Source organism: Salvelinus alpinus, chromosome 2, assembly GCF_045679555.1.
Source record: "Salvelinus alpinus chromosome 2, SLU_Salpinus.1, whole genome shotgun sequence".
NCBI lineage: Eukaryota > Metazoa > Chordata > Actinopteri > Salmoniformes > Salmonidae > Salvelinus > Salvelinus alpinus.
The window spans coordinates 123,675,689-123,698,448 of record NC_092087.1 but is presented as its reverse complement, the minus strand read 5'-3'; the positions used below and the strand labels follow the sequence as shown (position 1 = coordinate 123,698,448).

At 42.2% G+C, this 22,760-nt stretch overlaps 1 protein-coding gene across 1 annotated transcript in view; it reads left to right on the top strand.

Moving 5' to 3' along the window:
- Positions 1-719: 719 nt before the first annotated feature.
- LOC139542432 (collagen alpha-1(XVII) chain-like) overlaps positions 720-22,760 on the top strand; it is a 35,085-nt gene continuing 13,044 nt past the window's right edge. Inside the window, 33 exon segments of the mRNA XM_071347856.1 lie at positions 720-771; positions 1,093-1,152; positions 2,122-2,253; positions 3,188-3,508; positions 3,557-3,845; positions 4,742-4,785; positions 4,893-4,946; positions 5,137-5,187; positions 5,497-5,640; positions 6,383-6,526; positions 6,857-6,922; positions 11,877-11,951; positions 12,087-12,137; positions 12,609-12,758; positions 14,384-14,470; positions 14,731-14,859; positions 15,100-15,411; positions 15,626-15,676; positions 15,814-15,840; positions 15,946-15,972; positions 16,069-16,131; positions 16,249-16,353; positions 16,478-16,540; positions 16,731-16,766; positions 16,861-16,914; positions 18,000-18,071; positions 18,265-18,327; positions 18,456-18,491; positions 18,615-18,686; positions 18,797-18,823; positions 18,936-18,971; positions 19,058-19,093; positions 19,275-19,355. Coding sequence (XP_071203957.1) covers positions 720-771; positions 1,093-1,152; positions 2,122-2,253; positions 3,188-3,508; positions 3,557-3,845; positions 4,742-4,785; positions 4,893-4,946; positions 5,137-5,187; positions 5,497-5,640; positions 6,383-6,526; positions 6,857-6,922; positions 11,877-11,951; positions 12,087-12,137; positions 12,609-12,758; positions 14,384-14,470; positions 14,731-14,859; positions 15,100-15,411; positions 15,626-15,676; positions 15,814-15,840; positions 15,946-15,972; positions 16,069-16,131; positions 16,249-16,353; positions 16,478-16,540; positions 16,731-16,766; positions 16,861-16,914; positions 18,000-18,071; positions 18,265-18,327; positions 18,456-18,491; positions 18,615-18,686; positions 18,797-18,823; positions 18,936-18,971; positions 19,058-19,093; positions 19,275-19,355 — 3,010 coding nt within the window.

The window sequence follows — 22,760 nt, the reverse complement described above, 5'->3', positions numbered from 1 at the left end:
TAAATGCTATTGAAACAACCCGTCCAAGAGATGCTTTTGTGTCAGGTGATATGTTAAGTCATGTTATGCTATGTTATGCTATGTTATGTTATGTCATGTTATGTCATGTTATGTTATTATTAGACAGGAGCCTTTGGCCATGACTGAAATCTTGTATCAGTGGTAAAGTGAACTTAACTTCTAAATGATTTCAACACCCAGGTCTGATTTCAGTCTGAGTCCCTTTCAGTTTCACAGGAAAATCTATAGGCATTCGCCAGTAAATCACTGCTCCCTATAAAAAGAGCTCTCATTTATCAGGTGAATACAATATACAGTACACACCTTGGCTTGCCCAAGGCTAGGGTCTCCGCTTAAATCAACAACACATTCTCAATCAGGGAACTTTGGAATGTTTATAGCAGAGAGAGAGAGAGCATGAGCGTGAGAGCGAGAGAAACAGGGAGAGAGAGAGAGTGTGAGCGTGAGAGCGAGAGAAACAGAGAGAGAAATAAAAAGAGAGAGAGAGTACTAGTAGTACATAATGACAAAAATTTAGACATAATTTGTAAAAATTCCATAAAAAAATACAAATTCTGACAAATCTATATAGTTTGAAGTCCTGTTAGTTAGTTAGATATTTCCATACAGTAACTTCCTTTGATTTTTCTGCATGCACCAGTGTGATGAATGTGATGTAAAAAGACATACATGTTCTGTTATGAAACAGTCAACATGGGATGGACAATCTAACGACAACCAAGATTGTAAATGCTGGTGCCAGTGGCAAGAGTAAGAAGTCACTGAATATTCTAGAGAAAATACATGTTTTATTTTGCTTTGCTGTTTTGGCTTTAAAGAAGCTTGCTCTGATTTTGGTACAAACTGAAGGTTTGGAATGACACACACAAATACAAATGTGTCTCTTTGTAGTGGTTCTCAATGACCAAATATGGTCTATAGATGTCACCTATCGGCCACAACACATTATTGCAGTGTACCATGATATTGAACCTGGTACTCTTCAAATAGATTATTACAAGTGTGTTGGCCAGGAATACATTTTAACATGAAAACTATTTCTGAATTGTCAATGTATCTTTTTTTTCATAGTTGTCAAAGAAACAGTAACCACAACAACCCGGTTGACATCACTGCCGCCAAGGGAGTTGTGTCCTTTCTGAAGGTTTTCGTAATTTATACACACTACATGTATCTGTGAATAAATATCCCATAAATATGAATTTATCCTCTGTCCATCCGAACGTTGAGTTTTTATAATTCATTAAAAAATATATTTTCATACTATCATTATTGGTAGTGAAGTTTATTCATGATAATTTTCAGCAGTCTGGGGCCTTGTTCAGAAATGCATCCGTCCTACCTTCCTTGATGCAATCACAGATCTGAATGGTTAGAATGGTGAAATAAATGGGTGGTAACCGTGCTTGCACCTATTCAACCACTCATAGTTCTGTGCTTACCTCAAGGAGAAAAAAAGGAGGATGCATTTCTAAAGTATTCAAACAGGACCAATGGTGTAAAGTACTTAAGTAAAAATACTTGAAAGTACTACTTAAGTAGTTTTTGGGGGGTATTTGTACTTTACTTTACTGTTTATATTTTTGACAACTTTTACTTTTACTTCACTACATTCCTAAAGAAAATCATGTACTTTTTACTCCATACATTTGACAATTTTTAATGCTCAGCAGGACAGGACATTTTTTTAATTCACACCCTTATCAAGATAACATCTTTGGTCATCCCTACTGCCTTTGATCTGGCAGAATCACTAAACACACCCACTTCATTTGCAAATGATGTCTGAGTGTTGGAGTGTGTCCCTGGCTATCCATACATTTAAAAAACAAGAAAATGGTGATGTCTGGCTTGCTTAATAAAAGGAATTGTAAACTATTTATACTTTCACTTTTGATACGTAAGTATATTTAAAACCAAATACTTTCAGACTTTTACTCAAGTAGTATTTTACTGGGTGACGTTCACTTTTACTTGGATAATTTTCTATTAAGGTATCTTTACTTTTACTCAAGTATGACTTTTGGGTACTTTTTCCATCACTGAACAGAACCCAAGTCCTCAGCATTGGTCTTTGACAGTACCTCATTTCTCCACAAGAGGGAATCACTAACTCTATCGTCTCCAACCAGAAGAGCGTGTCCTCTAGCAGTTCTAGTGGAGTTTCTGTTGTGGAGAGGAAGGTCATCTCTCAGAGCAGTGGTAGCAGCAGCAGTAGCTATGCCATAACATGTTAAAGACATGCTCAGACAGAGCGCCAGTGGAAAAAGTCTACATTTAAAAAGAATCTAGATCCAAAAAAACATCTGTGTCATTTTTCTTTTTTTTTGGCACAGTGTGCCAGTTTTTAACACCTGCTCGTTTGGACTGCAGTCAGAATCCTCTAAAAGACAGTTTTTCTTGTACTGTCAATCACAGCCTAAACTATTCCAACGAAAGAGTTTAGATACTCCTATAGAACTCCTATGGTCACTGATATATAATGCATTACTTATTGGATTAAACAGATATATAGACAGCTAAGCTACATTCAGAGGCGTCATGCCCATAGGGGGCACAGGGGCAAGTGCCCCCAGAGATTTGTCCTATATAAAAATATAGATATATACTTTTTTGGTGATTGTTTGTTTATTCTCTTTAATACCACTAGCCACTTAGCAATTTTATGGCTTCAGCTAGCTCAGAAAGGTTCCCAATCTCCCAACCTCATAACTAGCTACCATGAAGCAATTTCAGGCTATCAATCAAGTTAGGGTAGCTAGCTTGTATAACTATCTTAGCTGGCATGCCTGCTGGAAAAGTTTGTAGACTTTAGAAAAGCAAACAATAACTAAATGTACTGAATAAGACTCACATTCCTTTCAATCTTTTACCCATATTTTACCAGAGAAAAAAACACACCAGTCAGGAGGTATGCTTAGATATGCAGAAAAATATACATATTTTTGACGTAGAATTAAGCATCATGATTATGGCTCTAGATTTCAGGAAAAAAACAGTTTCAAGCGTTCCAGCCATCCTCAGGTACTTTGTGCCCCCTCAGATGTTGGGGGTGCATGACCCCCCTGGCTACATTGTTATATGTCAGGCTCCTGGATAAGAAAAAGTCACTCTCTCTCCGCTCTGTATAAGTCCTAATCATTATTTTTCTCTTTTCCTCCTCTAGCCTCAGGTGGTCTCTCTTCGAGGAGTGGGGTGCTCTCTATTGGAGGAGGAGAGTCTACCAGTAGAGCCATCACAGGAGGCAGTAGCTCAGTGCTAGTATCCTCCTCTGCTGCAGCCGGGTCTGGGGGTGGAGCTAAGTCTGGAGGGGGATCCGTCTGCAAATCAACCACCATTAGCACTATAGAGTCCCCCTCTTTATCCTCCGGTGCTTCTGGCGTAGCTTTTCGGTCTTCAGGGGCCTCGGGGGCATCGTTTGGGGCTAGCAAAACCAGCGGTCTCATGTCAAGCTCCGGTTCCAGTTTTTTCACTGGTTCTCTTACTGGTGGTTCCAGTTCTGTTTTTGTCTCTAGTTCGAAAGGAGCAGGACCAGGAGGGGGCGGTTTTGTCACTGGTTCCAGTTCTGGTTCTAGTTCTGGTACCGGAATTGGAGGAGGGGATTCTTCTAGTGACAAAATGTCGGCCGGCGGCTTTGGTTCTGTGGCTGTTTCCACGGTTACCAGGTCCAACTACAGCTCCTCGGCAGGCGCGGGTTCAGGGGGCGTGAAGAGGGGCGGGGCACAGCGGTCTGCATCCTCTTCTGTCAGCTTCTCCCCCACCCCCATGGAGAGAAAGAGCATGACCACCACCATGACCTCACGCTCCATGGGCTACGAAGGTCAGTGACAAGGTCAAAGGTTAACCCTATTCATATGCTGGGTTCATAACCAAGTGGGATGGTGGTGATTAGCAGTTGTGAAGTCCTAAATACCAGTTGGATGCATTCAAGTGCCCTGAACTCATTCAGAAACACAAATTGGCTAATGGCCAACAAGCTGCGTCAACCATAAACTAAACGTACAGCTATCATGCTTGTAAACTAATTATAGGGTTCAAACACCATATTAATAGATTGCTTTTTTTAAATAATGTTTTGTTGTTGCATTTAACTGCTGAAAATGCTGTTATCAAGGTCATTTCCTTAGTAGATGTGAGAGGTCAGCATGTGGGAGAAGTCGAAGCTCAGGAATAATAGACAAGGTTCCCACTGGTAATTTCCAGTTGGAGAGGCATTCAAGTGGACTTTTCCCAGTCCCATGTGGTAAATACCACCTTCCCACTTGGTTATGAATGTAGCCTTATATCCAGGGCTAGGATTTTTTTCCTGACCACATGACCTCTGGGGCCTAAGATCATATATCGGGCGCTTTCCTCTGCCCAGGTGTTGCTGATGCCTGCCAGATCTTACAACGCCTGGATAGGTATTTTACGTATTAGCTAACCACATCATATGTTATAGCAATCTGTCGGTCAATGACACAGTCGATGACGTGGCACGTAACCATTGGTTGACGCATGCAACGTCTGAGCGAGGGAGCGCAGCCATTTCTTGGTCATGTCATGTGGTCAGGAAACTACTGGCCCTACCTAAGGTCCTCTGATGCTCTTTAGTACAGGTGCAGATATCAATAATAACGTCATTAAGAATATCATTAGGAAGTTGAAGTATGACTTCAGTTATGACACGAAGAAGGAAAAGTAATCAATAGTGGTGTTTTTCTTCCGTGTATCCAGGAAGATCCAGTGGAAACTCATCTCCGGAATACACAAGGAGAGAATATGGTTACTACCAATCTTAAATGTGACTTCAAAATGTATTTAATTCCTAAGTTTAATAAAAGTGGATATTTAAAATGACATAATTGATTTTTGATAATTGATTGTTTCAGCTGCAGCAAGTGCAGCTGCCAGTACACCCTCCAGAGGGCGGAGCCACAGCAGAGGTACTAGCTGTTAGCGCACAGCACCATCAATCAGACCATACACTACTGCAGAATGCACTTATTATTATTTTTTGCAATTATAAGTGGCTGTATTTGAATAAAATAGAACACATCTGATTACACTACTCTATTCTAATCTATTCTATACTTTTCTATTATATTCTATTTTATTCTGTGTGTCCTGTTCCAGAGAGTGAGATCAGATGCAGACTGCAGAGTGCCTCTCCCACTGCCAAAAGATGTGAGTTGCCTAAAACCACGCAGGGCACTTATCACTAACCTATGACTCACCCGATCTGCCCTGGAAAATACACGTGGACCGAGATGATATTAGTTTGACTTCAACAAAAAGGGAGACAATAAAACTCAGTCAGAAAACGTGGAAAGGAAATGGAACGTGGATGCTTGAAGATAAGCTGAATATGGAAGATAAATACAGTTTGATAAAAAACGGTCTTTATAATTTAAAAAACGGTTGAAAAGCCTGCACACTGTACGTTTCCTAAGTGACATTAGATGACACCAGAGTCTGTTCCCCCGTGGCGTGTAGGGACGGAGCTGGATGATGTGAAGCGGCTGCTGAAGGGGAGTCGCTCCAGCAGCATCAGCCCCCCTCGCTCCCCCACCAGCACCCTCCCTATCCCCAGGAAGGCCAGCGTAGAGACCAGAACCATGCCAAACAGCTCCCAGTCAGGTACACACCCTCACCAGTATAAACATGATAAAACTAGGTAAATGAATAAATGCTGTAATAAATAAATGTTTAAATGCACTCTGAAGTAAATTAATAGGTACATAAGCAGTAATTACACACGTAAATAAGTACATGAAGTACATGAAGTCTCTGAAGTTGGAGACTTTTATCTCCCTCAACAACTTTAAAAATCTGCTATCCGAGCAGCTAACCGATCGCTGCAGCTGTACATAGTCCATCTGTAAACTACCCACCCAATTTACCTACCTCACCCCCCATACTGCTTTTATTTATTTACTTTTCTGCTCTTTTGCACACCAGTATCTCTTCTTGCACATGATCATCTGATGATTTATCACTCCAGTGTTAATCTGCTAAATTGTAATTATTCGATTTATTGCCTACCTCATGCCTTTTGCACACATTGTATATAGATTCTCTTTTTTTTTCTACCATGTTATTGACTTGTTTATTGTTTACTCCATGTGTAACTCTGTGTTGTCTGTTCACACTGCTATGCTTTATCTTGGCCAGGTCGCAGTTGCAAATGAGAACTTGTTCTCAACTAGCCTACCTGGTTAAATAAAGGTGAAATAAAAAATAAAAAATAAAAAACATACATAATCACTGATGCATTAGATGGCCAGAATATATTCTTAACGGACTCACCTGGTTAAGTAAAGGTTAAATAAAGGTTAAATAAACATACATAAAACCAGTTAACCCTTTCCCTCTCTCCCAGGCCAGTACGACAGCGCCACCCTGGACTCAGGAATGCCTTCCTACGTGTGGTCAGGCCCCACGGCTGGAGGCTATGGTTACCACAGCAACACCATCAACCTGTCCCCCACCTCCACCCTCCAACATTCACCCACCACACTCACAGGTCAGCAATAGACATCACCAAATATACAGTCACAATTACTCTAATATGAATGGCATGATACGGAGTGATAATTGTGCCAACAGAAATGTAATCTGAATTTAATCCTTCACACCATCAACAAAGCTATTTATATAACTGAACAGATTTAATCCAAGAGATAAAAAGTACATGATTAAAATGAACTAGATTTGTGTGCGACATAAAAATCACAAGAAAGTATAAAAAAGAAAATGTCTCCTAATTTTCTCATTGTCAATGAGTACTGTATATGTTACTGTGGGTGTGACCCAATCGATGTGGGTGTGTTTATCAATGTTTCTACAGCCACAGGGCTTCAGAACAACCTGGCCCTCAGCTCTACATCCATGAACTCTGGACTCTCTGCCTCTAGCACTGGTAAACATCTCCCTCAACATATATCATCTCTCTATCGGTGCGTGCCAATAATCTTTCCTTTCTCCCAAAGTGTTCACTTGTTCCCTTCCCTTCCAGTTTATTTTATTTTATATAGCCCTTCGTACATCAGCTAATATCTCGAAGTGCTGTACAGACACCCAGCCTAAAACCCCAAACAGCAAGCAATGCAGGTGTAGAAGCACGGTGGCTAGGAAAAACTCCCTAGAAAGGCCAAAACCTAGGAAGAAACCTAGAGAGGAACCAGGCTATGAGGGGTGGCCAGTCCTCTTCATATGACCTACTGAAGAGATAAGTCTTCAGTAAAGACTTAAAGGTTGAGACCGAGTCTGCGTCTCTCACATGGGTAGGCAGACTATTCCATAAAAATGGAGATCTATAGGAGAAAGCCCTGCCTCCCGCTGTTTGCTTAGAAATTCTAGGGACAATTAGGAGGCCTGCGTCTTGTGACCGTAGCGTACGTGTAGGTATGTACGGCAGGACCAACTCGGAAAGATAGGTAGGAGCAAGCCCATGTAACGCTTTATAGGTTAACAGTAAAACCTTGAAATCAGCCCTTGCCTTAACAGGAAGCCAGTGTAGGGAGGCTAGCACTGGAGTAATATGATCAAATTTCTTGGTTCTAGTCAGGATTCTAGCAGCCGTATTTAGCACTAACTGAAGTTTATTTAGTAAGACTGGTATGCAGAGACGGGCAGTATTTGTATTACATGTATTTGAAATATGTATTTAAATTCTTTCTGAGTATTTAGTAATTTGTATTACACTGGGCTGAACTTCACTCCAATGTATTTTGTAATAAGTTACTTTCGAGAGCGGTAATTTGTATTTTTAAAATACAAAATACTTTTCTATACCATTTTCCAGTGGTGTAAAGTACTTAAGTAAAAATACTTTAAAGTACTACTTAAGTAGTTTTTGTGGTATCTGTACTTTATTTAACTTTTAATATTTATGGTAACTTTTACTTTTACTTCAGTACATTCCTAAAGAAAGTAAAGCACTTTTTACTCCATACATTTTCCCTGACACCCAAAAGTACTCATTACATTTTGACAGGAAAATGGTCCAATTCACACACTTATTAAATCAAATCCAATTGTATTTGTCACATACACATGGTTAGCAGATGTTAATGCGAGTGTAGCGAAATGCTTGTGCTTCTAGTTCCGACAATGCAGTAATAACCAACAAGTAATCTAACCTAACAATTCCACAACTACTACCTTATACACACAAGTGTAAAGGGATAAAGAATATGTACATAAAGATATATGAATGAGTGATGGTACAGAACGACATAGGCAAGATGCAGTAGATGGTATAGAGTACAGTATATACATATGAGATGAGTAATGTAGGGTATATAAACATAAAGTGGCATAGTTTAAAGTGGCTAGTGATACATGTATTACATAAAGAAGGCAAGATGCAGTAGATGATATAGAGTACAGTATATACATATACATATGAGATGAGTAATGTAGGGTATGTAAACATTATATTAAGTGGCATTGTTTAAAGTGGCTAGTGATACATTTTTACATAATTTCCATCAATTCCCATTATTAAAGTGGCTGGAGTTGAGTCAGTATGTTGGCAGCGGCCACTAAATGTTAGTGGTGGCTGTTTAACAGTCTGATGGCCTTGAGATAGAAGCTGTTTTTCAGTCTCTCGGTCCCTGCTTTGATGCACCTGTACTGACCTCGCCTTCTGGATGATAGCGGGGTGAACAGGCAGTGGCTCGGGTGGTTGTTGTCCTTGATGATCTTTATGGCCTTCCTGTGACATCGGGTGGTGTAGGTGTCCTGGAGGGCAGGTAGTTTGCCCCCGGTGATGCGTTGTGCAGACCTCACTACCCTCTGGAGAGCCTTACGGTTGTGGGCGGAGCAGTTGCCGTACCAGGCGGTGATACAGACCGACAGGATGCTCTCGATTGTGCATCTGTAGAAGTTTGTGAGTGCTTTTGGTGACAAGCCGAATTTCTTCAGCCTCCTGAGGTTGAAGAGGCGCTGCTGCGCCTTCTTCACAACGTTGTCTGTGTGGGTGTACCAATTCAGTTTGTCCGTGATGTGTACACCGAGGAACTTAAAACTTTCCATCTTCTCCACTACTGTCCCATCGATGTGGATAGGGGGGTGCTCCCTCTGCTGTTTCCTGAAGTCCACAATCATCTCCTTTGTTTTGTTGACGTTGAGTGTGAGGTTATTTTCCTGACACCACACTCCGAGGGCCCTCACCTCCTCCCTGTAGGCCATCTCGTCGTTGTTGGTAATCAAGCCTACCACTGTAGTGTCGTCCGCAAACTTGATGATTGAGTTGGAGGCGTGCATGGCCACGCAGTCGTGGGTGAACAGGGAGTACAGGAGAGGGCTCAGAACGCACCCTTGTGGGGCCCCAGTGTTGAGGATCAGCGGGGTGGAGATGTTGTTACCTACCCTCACCACCTGGGGGCGGCCCGTCAGGAAGTCCAGGACCCAGTTGCACAGGGCGGGGTCGAGACCCAGGGTCTCGAGCTTGATGACGAGTTTGGAGGGTACTATGGTGTTAACTGCTGAGCTGTAGTCGATGAACAGCATTCTCACATAGGTATTCCTCTTTTCCAGATGGGTTAGGGCAGTGTGCAGTGTGGTTGCGATTGCGTCGTCTGTGGACCTATTGGGTCGGTAAGCAAATTGGAGTGGGTCTAGGGTGTCAGGTAGGGTGGAGGTGATATGGTCCTTGACTAGTCTCTCAAAGCACTTCATGATGACGGAAGTGAGTGCTACGGGGCGGTAGTCGTTTAGCTCAGTTACCTTAGCTTTCTTGGGAACAGGAACAATGGTGGCCCTCTTGAAGCATGTGGGAACAGCAGACTGGGATAAGAATTGATTGAATATGTCCTTAAACACACCAGCCAGCTGGTCTGCGCATGCTCTGAGGACGCGGCTGGGAATGCCGTCTTGGCCTGCAGCCTTGCGAGGGTTAACACGTTTAAATGTTTTACTCACCTCGGCTGCAGTGAAGGAGAGCCCGCAGGTTTTGGTAGCGGGCCGTGTCAGTGGCACTGTATTGTCCTCAAAGCGAGCAAAAAAAAAGTTATTTAGTCTGTCTGGGAGCAAGACATCCTGGTCTGCGACGGGGCTGGTTTTCTTTTTGTAATCCGTGATTGACTGTAGACCCTGCCACATACCTCTTGTGTCTGAGCTGTTGAATTGCGACTCTACTTTGTCTCTATACTGGCACTTAGCTTGTTTGATTGCCTTGCGGAGGGAATAGCTACACTGTTTGTATTCGGTCATGTTTCCGGTCACCTTGCCCTGGTTAAAAGCAGTGGTTCGCGCTTTCAGTTTCACGCGAATGCTGCCATCAATCCACGGTTTCTGGTTTGGGAATGTTTTAATCGTTGCTGTGGGTACGACATCGTCAATGCACTTTCTAATGATCTCGCTCACCGAATCAGCGTATTCGTCAATGTTGTTGTTGGACGCAATGCAGAACATATTCCAATCCACGTGATCGAAGCAGTCTTGAAGAGTGGAATCAGATTGGTCGGACCAGCGTTGAACAGACCTGAGCGCGGGAGCTTGCTGTTTTAGTTTCTGTTTGTAGGCTGGAAGCAACAAAATGGAGTCGTGGTCAGCTTTTCCGAAAGGAGGGCGGGGGAGGGCCTTATATGCGTCGCGGAAGTTAGTATAACAATGATCCAAGGTTTTACCAGCCCTGGTAGCACAATCGATATGCTGATAGAATTTAGGGAGTTTTGTTTTCAGATTAGCCTTGTTAAAATCCCCAGCTACGATGAATGCAGCCTCAGGGTGTGTGGTTTCCAGTTTACAAAGAGTCAGATAAAGTTCGTTCAGGGCCATCGATGTGTCTGCTTGGGGGGGGAATATATACGGCTGTGATTATAATCGAAGAGAATTCCCTTGGTAGATAATGCGGTCGACATTTGATTGTGAGGAATTCTAAATCAGGTGATTTAGAAGATTTAAGAGATCATCCTGGGTCATCCCTACTGCCTCTGATCTGGCGGACTCACTAAACACAAATGCTTCGTTTGTAAATGATGTCTGAGTGTTGGAGTGTGCCCCTGGCTATCCGTCAATAAAAATATATATATATAAAATTGTGCCATCTGGTTTGCTTAATATAAGGAATTTGAAATGATTTGTACTTTTACTTTTGATACTTAAGTACATTTTAGCAATTCCATTTACTTTTGATACGTAAGTATATTTAAAACCAAAATCTTTTAGACTTTTACTCAAGTAGTATTTTACTGGGTGACTTTCACTTTTATTTGAGTCATTTTCCATGAAGGTATCTTTACTTTTACTCAAGTTTGACAATTGAGTACTTTTACAATCACAGCCATTTTTTATATCGGTTCACAATTTTGTGGCTTCCTTTTCACTCTGCCCTGGTATCAGAAGTCTGATGGCACTACGGTGTCATAAGAGTGTCTGCTAAATTAACTAAATATAAATGTATATGTAAAAATGAACAATTGCAAAGCATTCTGTGTAGTATTCTAATGAGCTCTACCGGAACAAGGCCAATAATAATACCCAGTATGTTCACATAATTTACATTTTGGTCTTTTAGCAGACAATCTTTTCCATTGTGACTTAGAGTCAGTGTATTCAACTAAGGTAGATTAACAACAACATATCACAGTCATAGCAAGTGAAACGTTTCTGTAACTGTTACTGAGAATATTGTTGCTGTTTGAGCCGTTTACTTGCAAACGTATTTCTGTATTTTAAAATACAAAAGACATGTATTTTAATTAAATATATTTAAAAATGTTGATACATTGATCTTTATAGTATTTTGTCATTTTTGACAATCCCTGCTGGTCTATAGAAACTCCCTCTAGCCCATGTCGACACCAATCCAATGCTTTAAGTAGTAGTAGTGTATCGAATGTTTTCTCTCCTTTGTCCAACTCTAGTTCACGGTATGCAGAATAACCTGGCCACCGCCACTGGCGGTATCCTAACAGCTAATGGAGTCAACGCACAAACAGGTATGGATGGAGTGTTGAGTGTTCAGAAATCCACTGGGATCAAGAGAATAATGCCCATGTTCATTGTGGGAGTTATATTTCACACGTGTTTAAATCATGTTACATTCACCCTGCATGTCTTTCTATTTCTGGCAGTCTATGGTGTGCAGAAAAATGTCACAAGCACAGGGGTGTCCACAACCGCAGGTGAGTCCAAAATACTTTGTTTTGCATCGATAACAATTAGGCAACCATAGACATAAAACATTTGACTTGATGTATAGATGTACAAGCAGCAGCACCAAGACAAGTATAGCGCTTTCCTGCAGTCAAATGACCAAATCGTCCTCTAGTTGCCTCATGGGTGAAATGTTATTCATATTTTTCCTCTTGTTTGATGTATATGAAGTGTAATATTGGGATGCAAACACAAAATGTAATACATTTCAACTGTATATCTGACATGGTACAGGTGTCTTCGTTTTTTAAGCCCATAACCATGTGTGTGAGGTGTATACTTTTGTTTCAAAGTAGATGAGTTTAAGACTACCAAGAAACACTCTGTGTGACCCTGATTTAGCCCACTGCAGTAAAAGGATATCCTCTCCTACTCTATCTTATCATGTATTCATGACACTTACCAGTTTATACTGAATGTTTTTGCTGCCTATTTCTCAGTGGCGCCCAGCAGTCCTACCAGTGAAGAGGCCAAAGAATACAAATTCATGCTGCTGGAGAAAGAGAACGCTCCCGTCAAAAAGGAGACGGAGAGACTCATCATGGCCAAAGATACTGGCAAACAGTTCTCCTCTGCTGACACTGCTATTGGTAGGCAACACTCAAATCAAATCAAATGTTATTGATCACATGCTACGTAAACAGCAGATGTAGACTAACAGTGAAATGCTTACGGGCCCTTCCCAACAATGCAGAGAGAAAGAAAATAGAAAAATAATAGAAAAAGTCGAAAGGAGTGGACCAAAGAGCAGCGTGGAAAGTGTTCATGATTTTTATTTTCAAAAAACACTCAAACAAAATAACCAAAGTGAAAACGAAAGTGCACAGTTCTGTCAGGTACAGACACGAAACATAAAACAAGACCCCACAAAACCCAAAAGGAAAATGACAACTTATATATGATCCCCATTCAGGGACAACAAATGACAGCTGCCCCTGATTGGGAATCAACCACCCCAACATAGAAATAAGGAAACTAGAATGCACACCCTAGTCACACCCTGACCTAACCAAAATAGAGAACAAAAACCTCTCTACGGCCAGGGCGTGACAAATACGTAATAATAAATACACAATGATTATATATACCGGGTACCAGGACTAAGTCGATGTGCAGGGGTGCGAGGTAATTGAAGGAGATATGTACATATAACTAAGAATAAAGTGACTAGTCAACAGGATAGATGATAAACAGTAGCAGCAGCGTATGTGATGAGTCAACCAAAAAAAAGGCTGAATGCAGATAGCCGGGTAGCTATTTGGCTAACTATTTAACCAACAATTTAGCAGTTTAATGTTTTTGGGGTTGAATCTGTTCAGGGTCCTGTTGGTTGCAGACTTGGTGCATCAGTACCACTTGCCATGCGGTAGCAGAGAGAACAGTTTATGACTTGGGTGGCTGGAGTTTTTGACAATTGGTATAGAGGTCCTGGTTTGCAGGGAGCTCGGGAGTACTGGGCCGCTCTTCACTCTGTTGCGCCTTGTTGTTGGATGCCAAGTAGTTGCCATACCAAGCGGTGATGCAGCCTGTCAAGATGCTCTTAATGGTGCACCTGTGAAACGTTTTTAGGATCTGAGGGCCCGTGCCAAATATTTTCAGCCTTCTGAGGGGGAAGAAGCGTTGCATTGCCCTCTTCGCGACTGTGTTGGTGTGTATGGACCATGATAGATCCTTAGTGATGTGGACGCCGAGGAACTTGAAGCTCTCGACCCGCTAAACTACAGCCCCATCGATGTGTATGGTGGCGTGCTCGGCCCTCCGTTTCCTGTAGTCCATGATCAGCTCCTTTGTCTTGCTGACGTTGAGGGAGAGGTTGTTTTAAGAGCAATATGTTTGCAAAATTCCGGTAACTTTCTCAAAATTCCCAGGTTTTCCTGAAATCTTGGTTGGATGATTCCAGATTCCCTGCTTATTCTGGGAATCTTCAAAGCATGATTTCTAGAAACATGGGAATTGGGGGAAAGTTACCGGAATATTGCAATACAGTACGTGAGAATAGCAGAAATGTACACATAGAGGAGGGTTTTCACTAAATACATAATATTAACTAAATATTCAATTGTCTGCTCAATTAGAAGAACCTTCTGAGGAAAAATGGTACCAGTCCTATTAGATCTTAAATGTTTCCATGCCCAATAACATACTACAGTCCCCCTGTCTTAGTGTTAGCCGTTGCCTGTGAGTTATGGGGAAGTTCTCTTTTGACATTTAACAGCCTATTCTGAGGACTCACTGAAGAAGGAGAAGAAGAAGGCGTCCAGCTTTGTGGAGACAGCTACAGCTGGAACCACAGAAACTAACGGTAGATAACGGAAGTGAATAGACATTTTCACCACACCTGTGTTACTAACACACTGTTCTTCCACTGCTGTTTTTTAAAGCTGGATCCTTGATGGAAGTGTCAACGAGGTTCTGCAGGTTCTAACTATCCTTTGAAATTGAAATGGCTGAATCCCAATGTAACAATCTTCAGCCCTGAATCCCTATTCTTATGCTTTCTTCATGATACTCTACTGATGCTGGTTCTTGACCACCGTGTCCTCTACCTCTCTCTTCGATCAGTGATACGTAAGGACGAGTCTGGAGGAGGTCTGGGCTTCTGGTCCTGCTGCTCCTGGTGGAAGTGGCTGCTGGGCCTCCTGCTGGGTCTTCTGCTCCTCCTGGGGCTCCTCCTGGGACTCATCGCCCTGGGTAAGAGAGGAGGAGCGGAGCTGTAGGGCACTGGAATGGGTGGTTTGATTTATGTGGTTGTCTCTGTCATAGAGAGCTAGAGTTACATCCGTGTCTAAGTAAATCTCTCTTTTTTCTCTGTTCTTTCTCTCCTGTATTTATCTGTTTCTCGCTTCTCTCACTCGATCTTTGTCCTTGTTTCTCTCTGTTTCCCTCTCAATTTTCTCCCCCTCCCTCTCTTTCTCTTCCAACCACTTACAGCCGAAGAAGTCAAACGTCTTAAAGCTCGTGTGGACGCCTTGGAACAAGCCTCCAGCTCTTCCTCAGCCCATTCCAGTCGCCTCTCCTCCTCCTCAGCCATCAACATCATAGACCCTCTGGAGTCTGCATACATAGACAAGACCTCCTCTCCCTCCTCTACCACACTGCTCCGCTCTGATAATGGTATCAATCTGGGAGTGGCAGCAGGAGCAGGTCCAGGATCAGCTAATGGACCAGGCCATGACCCTGTAGCTCTGCAAAGGGCAGTACAGCAGATAGTCATGACTGAGCTGCAGTCGGATACTGTACGAGGTACAGAACCAGAACCAGAACTTACACTGTGCACCAGCCTTGTGTTTTGTGGGTATATGTTGAGCTTTCCAACCATTAAAACAAAGGGATGATTCAGTCAAAAATCCAAAATCATGCAAACTTGTGAATTGTATGAATATTTTTGAAAGATTTATACATGTGTGGTTTTTATTGGATTCTATATATTGACAAAAAAAATATTTATTTGTTACAGCAACACTTGCAGACTCAATGAAAGGAGCGAGAGGAGAGCCTGGGACCAAAGGTACTGTAGGGCATCCACTGCATGGACATGGAAACATACGTAGATGGATCCATCCATCCATAGATGGAAACAAACTGTATTGGCAGAGCAAGTGTTGGCTGTGTCTGTTGATGAACATTTCAGCTGTTTTATTTCAGGTGACCAAGGTGGTCCAGGAGTCAAAGGTCAGTGAGCCATAGACCTACATTTCACTTCAATGACGTCACACATGCAAATACTGTACACGTTAGAGTTATACTGTACAAATGGAATTCATTCATTCATTTCAGGTGATAATGGATTCCCTGGCCAACCAGGTAGGAACACAAACTACTAGTTTTATTCTGGAGTGGCTACAGTAAATAACCATCTGCTGAATGATAGAAGACTGATGTTCGGCTTCTCTTCCTTAGGTCCTCCAGGTCAGATGGGTCACAGTGGACAGGAGGGCCCGAGGGGACCTAAAGGAAGTGCAGGTAATGCTTCAGGACACAATTTGACTTCAAATTACAAGATCTCAATCTTGCAACAAATGAGAAATGTATTGTATAGACTCTCACTCCCACAATGCATCTCTTCTCATCTGTGAATAGGTGAAGCTGGTGCAGAGGGCTCCCCAGGCCAGAGGGGCCGAGAAGGACCAACGGGATCACGTGGAGAGCCTGGTCCTCCAGGGTTTGGAGAGAAAGGGGACAAAGGTATGTTCATTAGTGTATTTGATGGCGTCACAGTATATCTTCAGAGAAAAAAATCCATAAAATGTATATATTTAAATTATGGGTTCCTGTTCAAGCTCTTAAGTAATGTTATGTGATGCCATAGGTTCTCCTGGTGAACCCGGAGGCCCCGGACCTGCTGGCACTGCTGGGCCTGTTGGGCCTAAAGGTAAGGCCAAAGGTCATCATCAATGCAGGAAATACGTCTAGATTGATGAGAAACATTAAACTATCCCAAATTGTAAGTCGCTCTGGATAAGAGCGTCTGCTAAATTACTCAAATGTAAATGCAATTCATCAACACTGAGACTGTAACTGTTGGCTGCCGTTGTGAAAGTATATTTATTTTTGTTTTCCAGGGTCAGTGGGTGGTCAGGGTGCTACAGGTATCCCAGGTGAGTGCTCTTTGCCCTTTTCGTGTACTATTGTATTGGAAGAAGACACAACCATGTGATTTCTAAAGTTGTGTATTTGTCACTTGATCTTTAGGAACTCCTGGTCCACAGGGTTTCCGAGGTGAAGCAGGCGCTCCAGGACCGAAAGGTATTGCAGACCAACATGTTGAGATGATGTACAGTACTGTGTTGTATGCAGACCTATTTCCTTGATTTAGATTCATAAAGAGAAAGCTACAAATATAGCTAGAAACCTTAGTTGATACATCCATTTTTTGACTTAAACATTTATGATTTTCCATTGACTGTTGAATAATATAACTTATTTATGCCTAATGAGCTTAGTTTTAACTGCCATACTCCATCAGAACTCCAAAAATAAACTTGCTTTACTAACATTTTAGTAAAGAATGTAAATGTAAACAAAGACTGTATAGCCTCAAAACATGGTGAAAACTATACATTTGATACTATGGATGGTCAGTCCTTGCATCTGTAACCAGTGGGAAATGGCTAGCTAGTTAGCGGTGCACACTGGTAGCGTTTCAATTGGTGACCTCACTCGGTCCGAGACCTTGAAGTAGTTGTTTCCCTTGCTCTGCAAGGACCACGGCTTTTGTGGAGTGATAGGTAGCTATGCGTCGAGGGTGACTGTTGTCAATGTGTCCAGAGGGTTCCTGGTTAAAGCCCAGGTTGAGGTGAGGAGAGGGATGGAAGTAATACTGTTACACATCCTGCTCTCTATGAATTTGAGAGTGGGTACATTTCTCCAGCCCCCATCCCTTTGTTTTTTTCTACTGAAAGAGGGGCGGGGAGGTGGCTTTGTTATTGTTTCAATGGACGATTCTAGCTTTAAGGTTGTAATATGCAGAAGTCGCTCTGCCATTTCCTGGTTGCGAAACATCTAATAGTTCGCCTAATTTCAGTTTGTGACAAACAGAGCAATTGTGTAGAGAATCATTGTGCCATCTAAACCTCTGTGAAATACAGTATATTTTCAATAGCTGTTTGAAAAACCGAAAGTAAAAGACGCAAAAACAGAATTTAAGAATGGAAACATAGAAATTGAGCACATAGAACATATCAACCACTTCTTAGACTTACGTTCAATGAGAATGACGGATCTATAACTCACATTTCTATGTGAATTTGGTCAGGTCGCCCAGAAAGTGACATATTGCAGCATCAAACAAAGATCATATCAGTAAGGCTATTGTTTCTCTCCTCATCCAGGAGAGAAGGGACCAGCTGGACCTCCAGGAAATAAGGGCGAGCCAGGAGAGAAAGGACCCCGCGGAACATCAGGTGTGTATCTGTCTGCCCTGAATAGTTAGAATCACATGGGATTCAGAACTTTGTGTCTCCTCTTTATTTCTTCTCTCCTCCTTCTCTAGGAAAACACATAATTGAGAGAAATATGCACTACATACGTAAACTGGTGTGAAAATGAGTTGTAAGCACATTTCATAGTGGTTATGTACCCTCTCCGTCATCATAGGTGACCCAGGTCAAAGAGGACTTCCAGGACCAGACGGAGCAAATGGATCCAAAGGACCCGCAGGTAAGTGAACCGAATTGTGAAGAAAAGATTGTGCTGCTAGAATAATCTCAGGCTGTCTGAATATTGACACCGTAATAGTGAAATTCTTCACTCTTATCAATTCTGTATGTGTGGGTGTAATTCAACAGGTGCTCCCGGGGCTGACGGTGAAAAGGGTTCTAGAGGTGAGAACAACAGCATCATTTTGTAGATAGAAACCACAACAATATATTTTGGTAGAAAAATCAAGTTGTCCATATGACAACTTTTAGATTTTTACAGGATAATTGATACCTGTATCATTCCAGGTGACAAGGGATTGGATGGGTTGCCAGGTCCCAGAGGACCAGCAGGACCTCCAGGAGATACAGGTCTCCCAGGTAAAATCAATGAATCAATTTATTAACCCGTATATCCATCCACCCATCGATGCTTAGTATACACTATTTAAATTTCAATAACGTACATTTTCCACTTGTTTCCGCTGTAGGCATTCCCGGGCTTCAAGGTCCACCAGGTATGACTCTTTGATGCAAAATCATTCCTTGATTTACATTTCAGATGCATGGTTCGTATTGTACAGTAGGCTATAACATTTTTGTAACCCTATCCCCCTCTACCCCATATAGGTATACCAGGTAATCCAGGTCAGCCTGGAGGTAAAGGTAATGTACCTATTACATACTTCCTCTATATCTTTAGTCAAACAGGATTATGCTTTCATTCAATCTATCATCATGTTATCTTCTAGGTGAAGCTGGAGAACCTGGTAGAATCATCAATGCAGGTAAGTCAGAGGAAACGACAAGACGAATTAGAGACATCGCTACACTGGTGGACAGGCACTCTACATCTACAGCTGTAAATATTTATTGAGATTACTTTATAGTACAGTGTCCAGAGTAGGACAGCATCACATATCCTTAAGTAATGAATGGTCATTGGTCAATCTCCTGTTTGAATTCCAGCTGGTTCCAGTTCGGTTGCCATCCCCGGACCTCCAGGCAGCCCCGGACACGCTGGTGTTGCCGGATCCCCTGGACTCTCAGGTTGGTACTGAAGCTCTAAATTCTAAAATGTTCTAAGACAGGTATTCCCAAACTGGGGTATGCGGGGTATGCGCAATGCCGTCAGGGGTACGCCAAATAAAAATGTGATTCACTTTTTAAAAATGAAATAATGATACAGTGGGGAGAACAAGTATTTGATACACTGCCGATTTTGCAGGTTTTCCTACTTACAAAGCATGTAGAGGTCTGTAATTTTTATCATAGGTACACTTCAACTGTGAGAGACGGAATCTAAAACAAAAATCCTGAAAATCACATTGTATGATTTTTAACTAATTAATTTGCATTTTATTGCATGACATAAGTATTTGATACATCAGAAAAGCAGAACTTAATATTTGGTACAGAAACCTTTGTTTGCAATTACAGAGATCATACGTTTCCTGTAGTTCTTGACCAGGTTTGTACACACTGCAGCAGGGATTTTGGCCCACTCCTCCATACAGACCTTCTCCAGATCCTTCAGGTTTCGGGGCTGTCGCTGGGCAATACGGACTTTCAGCTCCCTCCAAAGATTTTCTATTGGGTTCAGATCTGGAGACTGGCTAGGCCACTCCAGGACCTTGAGATGCTTCTTACGGAGCCACTCCTTAGTTGCCCTGGCTGTGTGTTTCGGGTCGTTGTCATGCTGGAAGACCCAGCTACGACCCATCTTCAATGCTCTTACTGAGGGAAGGAGGTTGTTGGCCAAGATCTCGCGATACATGGCCCCATCCATCCTCCCCTCAATACGGTGCAGTCGTCCTGTCCCCTTTGCAGAAAAGCATCCCCAAAGAATGATGTTTCCACCTCCATGCTTCACGGTTGGGATGGTGTTCTTGGGGTTGTACTCATCCTTCTTCTTCTTCCAAACACGGCGAGTGGAGTTTAGACCAAAAAGCTCTATTTTTGTCTCATCAGACCACATGACCTTCTCCCATTCCTCCTCTGGATCATCCAGATGGTCATTGGCAAACTTCAGACGGGCCTGGACATGCGCTGGCTTGAGCAGGGGGACCTTGTGTACACTGCAGGATTTTAATCCATGACGGCGTAGTGTGTTACTAATGGTTTTCTTTGAGACTGTGGTCCCAGCTCTCTTCAGGTCATTGACCAGGTCCTGCCGGGTAGTTCTGGGCTGATCCCTCACCTTCCTCATGATCATTGATGCCCCACGAGGTGAGATCTTGCATGGAGCCCCAGACCGAGGGTGATTGACCGTCATCTTCAACTTCTTCCATTTTCTAATAATTGCGCCAACAGTTGTTGCCTTCTCCCCAAGCTGCTTGCCTATTGTCCTGTAGCCCATCCCAGCCTTGTGCAGGTCTACAATTTTATCCCTGATGTCCTTACACAGCTCTCTGGTCTTGGCCATTGTGGAGAGGTTGGAGTCTGTTTGATTGAGTGTGTGGACAGGTGTCTTTTATACAGGTAACGAGTTCAAACAGGTGCAGTTAATACAGGTAATGAGTGGAGAACAGGAGGGCTTCTTAAAGAAAAACTAACAGGTCTGTGAGAGACGGAATTCTTACTGGTTGGTAGGTGATTAAATACTTATGTCATGCAATAAAATGCAAATTAATTAGTTAAAAATCATACAATGTGATTTTCAGGATTTTTGTTTTAGATTCCGTCTCTCACAGTTGAAGTGTACCTATGATAAAAATTACAGACCTCTACATGCTTTGTAAGTAGGAAAACCTGCAAAATCGGCAGTGTATCAAATACTTGTTCTCCCCACTGTATATATATTATTTATTTTACAAAAAAAATGTCTTCACATTTTCAAATAGTACATTTATATTTTCCAACGGGGCTATACATTTGGGTGAGTTTTTTCTCTCGCCTGAGTAGCCTCATTTCACTGCCCAAAATAAAATTAAACCATCTAGTGTTCAGCGAAATAACAACACAATGTCAAATACAGGTAGCCTTGTCAAATAATTAGCATCCAATCACATTAACCGTTACTCTCTCGTGGGAAACCTTCACTCTTACGACGTTTAGAAACAAAACATGACAATTTGAAAAATAAGCCACGGGAGTTTTTTGAGCGAGAATAAAGATGAATTTCGGGTAGTAAGACATGTATAAAAGCAACAGATATCATTACTAAGAAGGGGCTAGAAGCGTCTTATTTGGTGAGCTACCGAGTGGCTAGGACAGGCAAGCCCCATACTATTGTGGAGGACTTAATTCTTCCTGCTGCCGCAGATATGGCTGGGACAATGCTGGGGGAAAAGGCAAAAAAAAACATACAGACAATGTCTTCATCAAACAACACTGTTTCATGACACATCAGTGACATGGCAGGAGATGTTTTGAAACAATTACTGCTTCACATACATGTCAGTGAATTATATGCGTTACAGCTGGATGAGTCAACAGACGTGGCGGGCCTGGCACAGCTCCTGGTATATGTCCGTTACGTTTATGGGAGGTCAATTAAGGAAGACATCCTCTTCTGCAAACCACTGGAAATCAGGACAACATGAGAGGATATTTTTTAAGTACTGGACAGCTTTGTGACATCGAATGGACTTTGGTGGTCAAAATGTGTTGGTATCTGTACTGATGGTGCAAAAGCCATGACAGGGAGACATAGTGGAGTGGTAATGCATGTACAAACAGTTGCTCCCGAGGCCACTTGTGTACACTGCAGCATCCACCGAGAGCGTCTTGCTGCCAAGGGAATGCCTGACAGCTTGAAAGACATTTTGGACACTAAAGTGAAAATGGTTAACTTTGTTAAAGCAAGGCCCCTGAACTCTCGTGTATTTTCTACATTATGCAATGATACGGGCAACAACTATGTAACGCTTTTACAATATACAGAAAGAAGTGTGCTGGTTATCAAGGGGGAAAGTATTGACACGTTTTATAAAATTGAGAGACAAGCTTAAAGTTTTCTTTACTAACCATCATTTTCACTTGTCTGACCACTTGCATGATGACGGGTTTCTCACACGACTGGCCTATCTGGGTCATGTTTTTTCTCGCTGAATGATCTGAATCTAGGATTACAGGGACTCTCCGCAACTATATTCAATGTGCAGGACAAAATTGAGGCTATGATTAAGAAGTTGGAGCTCTTATCTGTCTGCATTAACAAGGACAACACACAGGTCTTTCCATCATTGTATTGTTTTTTGTGTGCAAATTAACTCAAGCTTATGGACAATGTCAAATGTGATATAGCGAAGCACCTGATTGAGCTGGGTGCGTAATTATGCAGGTACTTTCCCGAAACAGACGACACAAACAACTGGATTCGTTATCCCTTCCATGCCCTGCCTCCAGTCCACTTACCGATATCTGAACAAGAGAGCCTCATCGAAATTGCAACAAGCAGTTCTGTGAAAATGTTATTTCATCAGAAGCCACTGCCAGATTTCTGGATCGAGC